Raw genomic sequence first — 12,648 nt, 5'->3', positions numbered from 1 at the left:
AAACCAAATGTAAGTGAATAAACTTTCTACTAGCAGCCGCTCATCGGTGTTCGGCGCTAGTGTTTGTTTTTATGACATCCTCTCATGTCACGGTGTTGTCTATTCGAAGCTAACTCTTTGACATTTAAGCTTAGATGCTTGTAACTGTGCTTGTGTGAATCAGCGAAATTAATTTGAAACCGTGTACGGCTTAAAGTACGCAAACCTGTTGGCGCAGGTAGCTGTTTTCCATGCGCAGTAAACGAACTTCTCGGCGAAGACTGAGGATCAGCAGCTCCCGGGGGTCCTGAAAAAAAAAAACGTGTTTCACTTATGCTATGACACATACAGGCACAGGCTGATGACTCAGACATCTGTGTCTGAAGATGCGTGAGCGAATTAGGATGTGCGCCTAAGTACCTCATTATGACGACTTACTAACTAGTCAAATAGCAAGTTCAACTAAGTGAAAGCGTGCACTCGGAGTCTTCGCTAGAGGCTATGCCATGCCTTCACTGCATTCGCTGCTTACAAATGCATGACGAGGCTGTTTCCCAAGACTGCGTTATGAGCAACTCGGATTATGCGACTGGCGAAGCTGCTTACGGCCAGTATTTGCAGCATACGTGCCGCATAAATGTCCGAATGTACTGAGAAAAAAAATCTGACAGAAACAGCCTACTGGAGAATCGCGATATACTGCGTAGTATTGAGCAGAATGCCTTGAATGTCTTCACTAACGCGCGATGAGAAACTCGTCCACATTTGTTGTCGCTGGAGCGGACGCTTCGACAAGCGCACTTTCCTTTTGCAAGGCTGCAACTGCACAGCGTAGTCTGCTTGTCAAAACGTCGGCTCCCGTCCCTTCAAGCTTCCAACTGCTGAGTTAAACACGGCGCGCGAATCAAGTGGTACAAAATCCACATCACTGGTGGTGCCAGAGATGTTTGAAATTTGTGACGACTTCATGATCTAGTCACATAAAGTCATAAAGTCAGTCACATATAGTTCGCTGAACGAAGAAAATAAAGTCATATGACATCCTCATCATGTCATCGATTCGATTCTCCATGCGATCAAATGCAATTGACTAAGAGGAGAGAGAGGGGGAGGGGACGCGCATGCGCTGGCCCTCATCGCGGCGCTGCGCAGGAGAGAATTTCGGCATGTCGAGCCCGCATTTCAGAGGAGCCAACCGAGGCAAGCGCTGGACTGAACGCGCGCAGCGCTCTACTATTTGAAGGAGAGGAGACTAGAGGAGGAGAGTAGCGTATGCGCCGTGAGAGCAAAAGCGAGAACGCAGGAGAAGCGCAAGCAGGTGCTGGTAGAGAAGTGGAGAGAGTAACGCGAAGCTGTTGGAGAGAGGGAAGGAGGAGAGTCGCGCATGCGTAGTGTGAGTGCGGACCACAACGCTACGTGCGGATGACCACGCCGCGTTACATACCCCCGAGCAAGAGATACTTCGCATCTAAAAATTCGGCAGATATCCCACGCATTGTAGGAATCGAAATTATGCGAACCCGTCAGCGAGTAGCAGTACAAGCCGAATTTTCTTTCTTTTTTTTTTGTAGTGCGTAGCACTTTGGGGGCCCGGCTTGTCTTCCATCGATAAATGTGACTCATGTGGCGTGATCAGGCTCAAAATCAAGTGGTCAATAAAGGCCCAAAACGAGGCTAGCAATGCTCAAAACCGGATGAAAGTAAAATATGTCTAAAATAATGTAATTTAGCGAAATAACCAAGAAGTAATCGCGTTACTTCTTCGTACGCTTTGAAAACACGTGGCTGACTCCCGCACCGCGTAAGAGAGGGCGGCGCCCCCTCACCAAGAGCACGGTTGCTCCTCCTACCGGCGTTTCTCTGGCGCTACTGCTAAAGCGGGAAACAACCTGACGGAACTCGCTGCAGACGACACGTATCTCAAGTGCCGTAACAAGCAGAAAACCTATAAAATGCATCAAAATGTAGCGCGCATGTTGCACACCGAGTTTGCGAATTGCCCTAACAAGAATCTATTTGGTGCCGGGGAAACCGCACAGGCTGATCTCAAACATTAACGTATTCGATGGTTTGGTAAACGGAGCAGTCGGAACTCTACGAACTGGAATCGCTGCGTGACCGCGCTACACACTTCCTCGCGTGTCACAATAGGGGAGCTGCATTTTTTCCTTTGAGCCAAGCGTTACGTGGTGGATCGACGTCATTGTGCAACTCGAGTAGTGCGTGCAACTCGAGTAGGCTTACCAGGCACGCCCACTACACTAGCGCGCAAAAGGTAGCTCATGGTCCGACGTAACACTGTAACTACCGTTACCCAGGCACGTCATTTTCATGGCAACGAAGTGCACGCTATGGTGGCATGACGTGTATATTATGGGTGACTGTCTTCCAAAGGTAAGACACAGAACAGACATGCACAGCGCTAACTTTCAACAATATAGTTCATTCATAGGATATCAACAGTAGGCTTACGTATATCCTACATCATGTGCGTAAGAGGACACGCGCTCAGAAGAAGCAATCGCACGTCTAATGCGCATCTTCGCGTTACTCTCAAATATTCCATTTGTTTAGCTCATAATGACATAGATGGCTTACTGATGCATGTGTTACCAAACTCGGCGATGAATTGCAGTTCGACTATTAGCCTTGTCAATTATTACTGTTCTCTCCAATGATCCTTGTTTGATCAAAGAGAGGCTGGCACGCGCACTCCTTGCAGTGAATCGCAAGAAACCCGTTATGCTGCACCTTGCCAACTTTGTTCTTGTGTTCATTTAGCCTCTTGTTGATGCATCTGCCGGTTTGTTCCACGCAGCATGCGCCATCCGGCATATGGCACCTGTGTTGCACGCTACAAGCTTGTTTCAGTGGTTCTTGCCACACACACCTATTTCCACGCGCTCCGGTTTTGCCTTTCGGCATAGACTGTTCCGCTTGTTCGGCGCCGAGGAAGGAAGGAAGGAAGGAGAGAAAGGAAAGGCAGGGATATTAACCAGTCTAGAAGGACCGGTATGCTGCCCTACACTGGGGGAAGGCATGGGGGAGATATAAAGATAGAGAGAGAGAGAGAGAGAGAAGGAGAGCACGCACTCACAAAAAGTCACACACATCTCACAGTCATGCTAACGTCGTTAGTCTATAACCGCCGGTGCAGGTTTGAAGCCTTCAAGAAATTGAGCACTGCCTTCGTCGCCTTCGCCCGCGATGACCTCTCAGGATGACATTCCAGAATGGTTTCTGCCGTCATCGGTCTGGGATCTATGCGAGCAAGAGCGACTGCGAGGGATTTTCTCTGCGTATTGTAGCGAGGACAGTCGCAGATGTATACAACATGCATCTTGCAACGCCGTGCTATTTTCTTCAGGTTGTGTGAAACGCGATTAATGTATCACAGCTACTGTTTTCATTTCCGGCGTAGGGCACGCTTGCGGGCCTTTGTTGGAGAAGTGGATGAGGAAGAGAAACCTTTATTGAAGGTAGTGATGCTAGATAGCCCTTATCTCCACCGGGCTGGCCGACAACCCTAGTCCGGGACGTCCTTAGTCGAAGCCGATGCCCGAGCTCGCTGGACCAGAGTTTGCTGTTCCTCTAGTTCTGAGCTATTCAGCATGCAGGGTCACCTCCCAGTCCTATTTGGTGGGGTTGGGGATTGGGGTAAATTTTGGCTCACTTGGCAGGCCCAGACCATATGGTAAGTGTCGGCCACCTCACCGCAGTACTGGCACTGCCCACTTATTTTTTGGTCGTAATGTTTTAGTACGGCTGGACAGAGCAACGTGTTTGTCTGTAGGCGACGCAGGACGCGCTCCTCCATCTTCGAGAGTCCCTTCGCTGGTGCGGGATACAAACGGCGTTGTTCAATGTAGTATTCTCTCATTTCTCGGGACTTGTTAAAGGTGTGGGACGTTCAGGCCTATCAGGGTAACGGGGAATCTCCCGGCAAGTAAGTACGGGGGCCGCTGCATCTGCAGCCTCGTTACTCCCCGGAGACCCTGATGACCTGTAGTCCATATTATTCGTTTTGGGATAGGACTGCGGTCCCTGATGCTGAATTTTAATATTATATTGGTCAGCGGAGAGATTTCTCCAGTCAGATAGCTCTCGCAGGCTCTTCGAGAGTCTGAACCTATTTGTTTTAATTTAGGACGGGACACTAATATCGGAACAAGCAGCGAGCATTGTTCATAAACCCTCTCATACCACCGCGACCAAGGAGAAGGGAGGACGCCACATTTCATGGTTCCCGGTTCATGTAGAGGGAGTCGTTAATCTGGCGGGGTGTAATCCCAGTGAGCGGTGTAAACTTTGCGCGCTACAAGGATAAGAGTGGACTGGACGAGGAAAGAACGATACGGGACAACACAAGCGCGAACTAACAACTGTTTATTTTCACAGAATCACGACCAAATATGTACACACAAGAAATGGGTGCAAACAACCCGAAAAAAAAATTCGGCAGATCCCACGTACCGTGGGAATCGATGTTATGCGAAGCATGCGCTGGCGTAATTTTTCACATTGAGCGAAACGTTACGAAATGACGCTAGAGAAATGTGGAAGTGGTATACGTAAACTCATATGTTGAAGAGTCGCATATGTATTATATAACCAGTTGTTTACAGTTGCGTAACGATGCCAACATCAACATGGGCGTTCCCAACACCAGACGCGGTAAGCTGATATGTAGTGCTTATATTCTTCAATGCTGGATAGAGCGAATCCGAACAGGACAAAGAAGAGACACAGACGCACAGGACAGGCGTTACTCGCAACTAAGGTTTATTTAGGAAAGTTTCCCTGGATATGTGGTGTAGAAAATACAAAAGTAAAGAAAAGGAGCAGGACCGTCCTCAGCCGAAACATCTGAAGACGCCCTGGAGGGAAGTAGGGTCCGACAGACGAAAACCGCAAGCAAGGAGGAAACTCTCCCTCCAACTCGGACGGAGGGCCGGCGGCTCGAAACGGGGGCAGATGCGACGCAGAGACTGAGCAAAGAAGACGTTTTTGTATTGATTCTGTGAATATAGTGAGTTGTTTCCTTGTTACTAAAGATTTCTCGTGTGACTTTCTGGCGAGTTTTCCTTCGACGAAGTGTAACGAACAGAATTTACAACATGGTGCCGAAATCCGGGATGGAGGACATCGTCTGAGAAGTGCGCAACAGCCCGCGAAAAACAACAAGGGAAAGAGGACATGGAGAAGCTCAAGGCAAAGGAAGGACCCTGCGGCGACAGAGTACTATCATAATCAAAGAGGCTACCACAGCGTTGGAAGGTGCAGACGCCTTGCAACTGTCAGCTCTTCTACAAAGTCAACAACAGCGAACTGCGAAAGGTCAACAACGACTTGGAAAGCTGCCTTCCGGACGACATCTTCGAAGAAGAGTACGCAGAATCGGTGCAGTACGACGACAGAGTTAACAACATCGTTGGTCTTCTGAAGGCAAGAATTACAGCTTCTGTCACGACTAGTGGTCCGACAAGCAACGTGCAAACAGCGCAGCCAACGCACACAATGCCTATGCCAGTCCAACAGCATGGGATCAAACTACCCAAGCTGAGCATGGAGACCTTCAGTGGTGAGCTATCCTCTTGGCAATCATTTTGGGAATGTTTCAAGCAGGCAGTGCATGACAACGACGGCCTATAGAAATCACAGAAGTTTCAATACCTAAGGTCGCTTCTCACTGGATCAGCAATGACCGCCATCAAAGGGCTGCAGGCGACTGAAGCATGCTACGAGGATGCCGTAGACATACTACAGCGTAGATACGGTGACAAAGAAAGGATCGCAGTAAAACTGAAAGCTGGGCGAGTTGGTATGAATTCATGGTGGTTAACTTGTTGTAATCTGCTAATATGCCTCATGACTTGCTCCGCGCATGCTTTGTGATGATTAGTTGTGCTTATATGTTTAGTCCCTTTCAAAAAATAAATCAGTTGTGAGTAAGCGCTCGTTTTGTACCTTCTTTCTGTGTCCTCCGTCTTTTGTGCGCGCTAAAAAAGTTTCAACATGAGAGAAAGGATCCAACAAGAGCATCTTGGAAAATTAAGAGCGCCACCACAAGTATCTTCATCGGCTGACGTAAGGGGACTGCGCCGATTGTATGACCACATATAGATGCATATTCGTGGTCTGCGTGGACTAGGCGTCAGCGCGTCAACGTACTCTGCGATGTTGTGTGACATAATCTTATCATCGCTTCCTGAAGACATGATATTCGAATTCCATAGACAAGCAAGCCGAGCCAGCAAATCTAACGTGTCTACGGTCCAGTCGGAAGGGCAAGAGTCGTCCTCCCCGAGTGTAATGGCGACCGGCGTCAATGGAAAGCTTTCCGAAATTCTCAACTTCCTCCTCTTGGAGACAGAAAGCAGGGAGCGATGCAGGGAGGTGGCACATCCCGATGGAGAGCAATAAAGCCAAACAAAGATGCCAAGAAAACCAAGAAAGACGCCAGCCACCTCGAAAGGATCCTCGAAAGGATCCTCGATTCCTCTGGACCGAAAATTGTGTCATCAAAGCCAGAAAGACTGAAAATAGTCGCGTTTATCGCATCTCCAGCGTAAACGATCTGGCAATATTTGCATAATCAGTGCGTCTGCGTATCCTTCATTCGAATTCCGATGATGAACAGAGGCATGTTCTCGTGTGATAACACGAAAGCTTTTCTGTGTGATAAACCCCCCAAATTTTCATTCGTTCACTGCAATATTCGGCGACCGGTACAGCTTCTATACCCGCTGGAGACCAACCTAAAATGAGCGACGCTCATTTGGGGGGGGGGGGGGGGGGGGGGGGAATGTAGAAAATACAAAAGTAAAGAAAAGGAGCAGGACCGTCCTCAGCCGAAACTGCCGAAACATCTGAAGACGCCCTGGAGGGAAGTGGGGTCCGACAGACGAAAACCGCAAGCAAGGAGGAAACCCTCTCCCCAACTCGGACGGAGGGCTGGCGGCTCAAAACGGGGGCTAATGCGACCCAGAGACTGAGAAAAGATAACGTTTTTGTATTGATTCTGTGAATATAGTGAGTTGTTTCCTTGTTACTAAAGCTTCCTCGTGTGACTTTCTGGCGAGTTTTCCGTCGACAAAGTGTAACGAACAGAATTTACAACATGTGGTACGCAGCCGAGTGGCACGCGCAGGCGCCACTGCACGTACGTTGCAGTTGTTACAGTTGCGTTACAGTTGTTATGCTTATACTAGTCCGTTATGAATAACGGAGAACGCACGCACGTTTCACAAACCTGTGCGTATGTGTAGGAGGGGTTTTTGACAGTTATTGAGCAAGGTCATCATCACCGTGATCAATGAGCACCAGAGGCTGGACCAGACTTGTTATCGGATTCGTTCGTGATCGCAGCTATGAGGGGTCTAAGTGTAGTGAAGTGCAAGGTATAGTGCAGCTGGGGGAAAATCCTGGATGCCTCTTACGATGAAATGATCTATGACGCCTCCTGTCCTGGACGTGGCAGCGAGGTCTTTCGATGCCCTGTCCACAGTCGAGCCGTCTTTCACGCAATATAAAGAGGCGTTGTTGGGTCTTGATAAATCCATGTTGAAGTCACCGGTAATGATGAGAGGCCTGGTTCCCTCCTCAGATTTATTGTAGGAAACATTGACTCTGATTTCTGCGTACTCGACGGGTGCATAGTAGTTGAGCGTCTTCCAGGGGCGTTCGGTCTTCAGCTTCTTCACTTTCCTCGCATCCGCCGGGGTGGTGTAGCGGTTACGGTGCTCGGCTGCTGACACGAAGGTCGCGGGTTCGATCCCGGCCGCGGCGGTCGCATTTCGATGGAAGCAAATTGCTAGATGCCCGTGTGCTGTACGATCTCGGTGCACGTTAATACCAGATGGTCAAACTTGCAGAACCCTTCGCTACGGCGTCTCACATAATCATATTGTGGTTTTGAGACATAAAACCCCAACAATTATTATTATTGTTATCACTTTCCTTGCGTGTCAGTGTGTGTGTTCGCGGTTACTGTGTTGGTTGAGACTATTACCTGTGGCACATACCCGCATAACATGAACTCTGGTAAGCGGGTATGTGCCACACGTGACTGAGAGAAAGGGTTTCATGACGTACGCGACAGGTATTTTGCGTTATTCATGTCATGACCAGTGAATCGTGTTCGCCATACACTGATCCCCTGCTATGCCTATTTCGGTGTATTACAAGTTATGGAGACGACCAGGAGAGCGCCCAGACGTATGCGGCTAGATAGATAGATAGATAGATACGTAGATAGAAACGCCCAAAGTGCCTGAGGTTCGCTAAGAAATGCTTCGCATTTAATAAAACTCACACATGCGCAAGAACTATTGAAGAGAGGGCTATCCTTAATCCGGCGCCCACGTATCTCTATGTCTGTTAGCTACCTTGGCTTGAAGGAATGACACTTCCGCTTCTGTAAGAAATATTGAAGGAGCGCTAACACATGTGTCTACGCCGTTGCGGTGCATAGCGAAAGCTTCTATGATTTCTCTTTATTTTGAGTTGTGACAGCATGAAACAATCTTTGTGCTATCAAATTTGGGATGACATTGACACTTATTACAATGAGTAGCCAAGTTTTCGGGGTGAGTGATCTGTTTGCAGTTATAATTATACTCGCGTTGTCGAGTATTTACGCACCTTCCAGTTTGTCCCACATACTTCTTTCCGCAGGAAAGGAGAACACAATAAACATCTTTTTCGCATTCAATGAACTTGTTCGAATGGCTAACACTGCACACATTGCTAGACCGCTGTTGGTCGTTGTTAACTTTCTGACAAAGTGAAATAAACTGGTCAGGAGCCGTAAAAACTATTGGTATGCCGAACCTGTTCGTGATTTTCTTTAGTCCATGGGAAACTTTATGAATGTAGGTAATACAACCGGCCTTTTATTTTGTTTTTTCTTCTTTTGGTTCATCTATCTTCCCATTAGTCCTGACTTTCTTTAACACCTTCTCAGCCAGGGATGCTATCATGGCGTCCGGGTAACCGATTTTCCTTAATCTGTCTACTTGATTCATCAGGCTTCTAGCTACGGTGTGCGCGCACGACTTTTGGCAACTGTTGAGCAAGCACGCGTACGCAACGCTCCTTTTAACCAATTTCGAGTGTCCAGAGTCAAAATTCAAAACGCCTTTGTGACCCCTCACTGCATATTCCCAGCATGTGTGCCGTTCGCCCTCAGAAATCATGACATCCAAAAACTTTATAGCCCCATTATTGGGAAGTTCATAAGTAAACTCTAAAACTTGGAAATGACACTTTAAAAACTGATATAATGTCATCCGCGTTTACAGAGGAACCCTGTGCTACAGGAAAACACAGTAAAAAATCGTTAACGTAGCGGAAACAAGCAACCACATTGTACCCGTTCAAGTTAGTCTACAGCTTCCGGTCTCCCTTCCGGATTAAGGATAGCCCTCTCTTGAGTAGTTCTTAGGCATGTGTCAATTTTTTTGTTCGGGTTGTTTGCACCCCTTTCTTGTGTGTACATATTCGGTCGTGATTCTGTGAAAATAAACAGTTAGTGCGTGCTTGTGTTGTCCCGTATCGTTCTTTCCTCGTCCACTCTTATTGGCCCCTACCCTGGCTCTTCCCAGTGAGCGGGCTCACTGTCTGGCGCACGATTTCACGCAGACGACCCAGTTCTTCAGGATTGTAGCCCTACAGACCCGTTATCAACATTCCACAAGATTACAAGCAGACGGACTTTCCCCAGTCCCATGTTGAATAGGGCTCAGTCGGTCACGTTCAGGTTATTGTAGATGCGAACGTGTGCCACCCCTGGAGCACTTAATCGTCTTGACCCTGACTTTCCGCAGTCCTGCTCTAAATGCGGACACGAGTCCTGCTCTCTTGATCATGTGCTCTGGCTGTGCCCATTCGATGTGGGCTCCGGTCTGCACTATAAGATGAAGTGAGATGAAGCCCTTCGAAGTTCGGACATCACTCTTCAACTACAGTTTGTCCAGAGGGCCCGGGCCGTCGCCGAGAGTCACCGCCTCCCGGTTCCGTCCTGGGTGGAGCCGCCGACTTCATGGGGAGCCCTAGGCCTCCCTTCATCATTATCCTCAGGACTATTAAATAAAGTTCCTGTCACTGTCACTGTCACGGCCGATGCGCTGGCTACTTCCTCTGCCTGATTTTAGTTTGTGGCTTTGAAAATGAGGCCGTCTACCTGCGTTCCTTTATGGACGACCGTCGTCGAAGGGCTACGACCGTCGCCGAAGGGACCGCCGCCGTAAAGTACCCCTTCGGCGACGGTCCGACCACGTCGACGAGAAGAGTTGATTAAGCGGGCTTTCTGTAACCGAGGTCATGAAGTGCTGTGGGTACTCCGAGTCACAAATACATTTTGTTTGCTCCCTGACGCTTAGGTGCAAAAAATGTTCGCAGGAGTTCTTCAAAGTGTTAGTGAGGCACATCTTAGCTATGCCTCGCTTAACAAGTTTAGAGTGCGCTGAATTATATAGAAGTAATAGCTTGTTGGCATAAATGTGATAATACCAGCGCGTCTCATTATCATTCAAAACAACTTGCACATATAAAAACGGGATGACACCATCACAAGGCATTTCAAAGGACACTTCGAGTGGTTCTAGACGCTTTTGCACAACGAATTAGACCTTGGAACACACATGCTCAAAACGTACGGAGGTGTAGTCAATAAATATTAAATCGTAACGGAACACTTTAAGTACTTGCGATCCTTGTCACACTTCATCAACAGAGGTAAATACACATTACCCAAAACCGGAGCAAGACAGGACCCAATACACGCACCATTATTCTGCAGGTACGCTGATCCTTTCCAAGTAATAAAAGTCGACGACAAATAAAAACTAAGGAGCTCTTTGAAGATTTCTACAGAAAAAAAATTCGGCAGATCCCACGTACCGTGGGAATCGATGTTATGCGAAGCATGCAGGGGATCATGACTGTGGCGTAATTTTTCACATTGAGCGAAACGTTACGGAATGACGCTAGAGAAATGTGGTAGTGGTATACGTGTTGAAGAGTTGCATATGTATTGATAACCAGTTGTTTACAGTTGCGTAACGATGCCAACAGCAACATGGGTGTTACCAACATCAGACCCAGTAAGCTGATATGTAGTGCTATATTATTCAATACTAGATAGCGCGAATCCGAACAAGACAAAGAAGGAACACAGATGCGCAGGACAGGCGTTACTCGCAACTAAGCTTCATTCAGGAAAGTTTCGCTAGATATATACACAGCCTAGTGGCACGCGCAGGCGCACTGCACGCACGTTACAGTTGCAGTTGTTACAGTTGTTATGCCTATACTTGTCCGTTTGACGGAGAACGTACGCACGCACGGAGAACGAACACACGCACGCACGCACGAACCCGTATGCATGTGTGGAAGGGGTTCTTGACAGTTCTTGAACAAGGTCATTATCACCGTGATCAGTGAGCCCCAGCAGCTGGACCGGACTTGGTATTCGGATCCGTTCATAATCGCCGCTACGATGGGTCTAAGTGCAGTGAACTGCGAGGTATAGCACAGCTGGTGGAAATCCTGGATGCTTCTCACGATGAAATGATCTATGATACCTCTAGTCCTGGACGTGGCAGCGAGGTCTTTTGATGCCCTGTCAACATCAAGCCGTCTTTCACGCAGCATAAGGACCAGGCGTTGTTGAGTCTTAATAAAGCAATGTTGAAGTCACCGGTATTGATGGGAGGCCTGGTTCTCTCGGCAGATTTATTGTAGGAGGCATTGATCCCAGTTTTTTTTGTAATCCACGTGGTCCACGTTGCGGGCCCCGAGGACGAGTGGATGGTAGTTGAGCGTCTTCCAGGACAGTTCAGTCTACAGCTTTGTCACTTCCCTTGCGTTCGCCGCGGTGGAGTAGCGGTTACGCTGCTCGGCTGCTAACTCAATGGTCGCGGGTTCGATCCCGGCCGGGGCAGTCGAATTTCGATGGAGGCAAAATGCTGGATGCCCGTGTACTGTGCGATCTCGGTACAGGGTAAAGAATACCAGATGGTCAAAATTTCCGGAGCCTTTCGCTACGGCGTCTCTCATAATCATGTCATGGTTTTGGGCATAGGTCGGCAAACTCACTCATGAGTCGACTCACTCAGACTCATATCGAGACGTGAGTCTGAGTCTGAGTGAGTCCGGGTGAGTAAAGTTTTTGTGACTCTGAGTCCGAGTGAGTTCGGTTGGGAAAAGTTTTGGTGAGTCTGAGTCCGAGTGATTCCGGTTGAGGAAAATTTTGGTGAGTCTGAGTCCGAGTGAGCCCTAAGGGCAAAATATATTGCATGAGTGAGTCTGAGTGAGCTCCCCATTTTTTGCCGACCTATGGTCCTATCTACTCAACTTTAGCATTACTATCAGCCCTATGTCAGCTCACTTTGATAGTCCCGTATACTCCCGCATACTTCAACGCGCTACCGTTCATACGTCAGCTCAATATTTATTGATCAGAGGCGTGAGTTGAGGAGGGAGAGGAGGGAAGTGCCTTGACCTCCCCCCGCAAACTTTTTCACGGGAAGTTACTGATATAAATATCTCGTGTGAGTCATGACTTTCAATAAAAAGGTCCTTATTGAACTGCAAAATCAGATAGCTCGTATTTGAAGGTACGAAATCAAAAGGTGCTAAGTAGCGCACCGATTATGCAAGATATTG

At 48.1% G+C, this 12,648-nt stretch overlaps 1 protein-coding gene across 1 annotated transcript in view; it reads right to left on the bottom strand.

The window, feature by feature from the left end:
* Positions 1-12,648, bottom strand: part of LOC119389195 (kinesin-like protein KIF12) — a 332,325-nt gene that overhangs the window by 88,212 nt on the left and 231,465 nt on the right. The window contains exon 6 of the mRNA XM_049415048.1: positions 206-286. Coding sequence (XP_049271005.1) covers positions 206-286 — 81 coding nt within the window. The remainder of the gene's footprint in view (positions 1-205; positions 287-12,648) is intronic.

The sequence above is a fragment of the Rhipicephalus sanguineus genome, chromosome 4, assembly GCF_013339695.2.
Source record: "Rhipicephalus sanguineus isolate Rsan-2018 chromosome 4, BIME_Rsan_1.4, whole genome shotgun sequence".
In the NCBI taxonomy this organism is placed as follows: domain Eukaryota; kingdom Metazoa; phylum Arthropoda; class Arachnida; order Ixodida; family Ixodidae; genus Rhipicephalus; species Rhipicephalus sanguineus.
The sequence above is the reverse complement of the archived record's forward strand: the minus strand, read 5'-3'. Positions and strand labels throughout refer to the sequence as shown.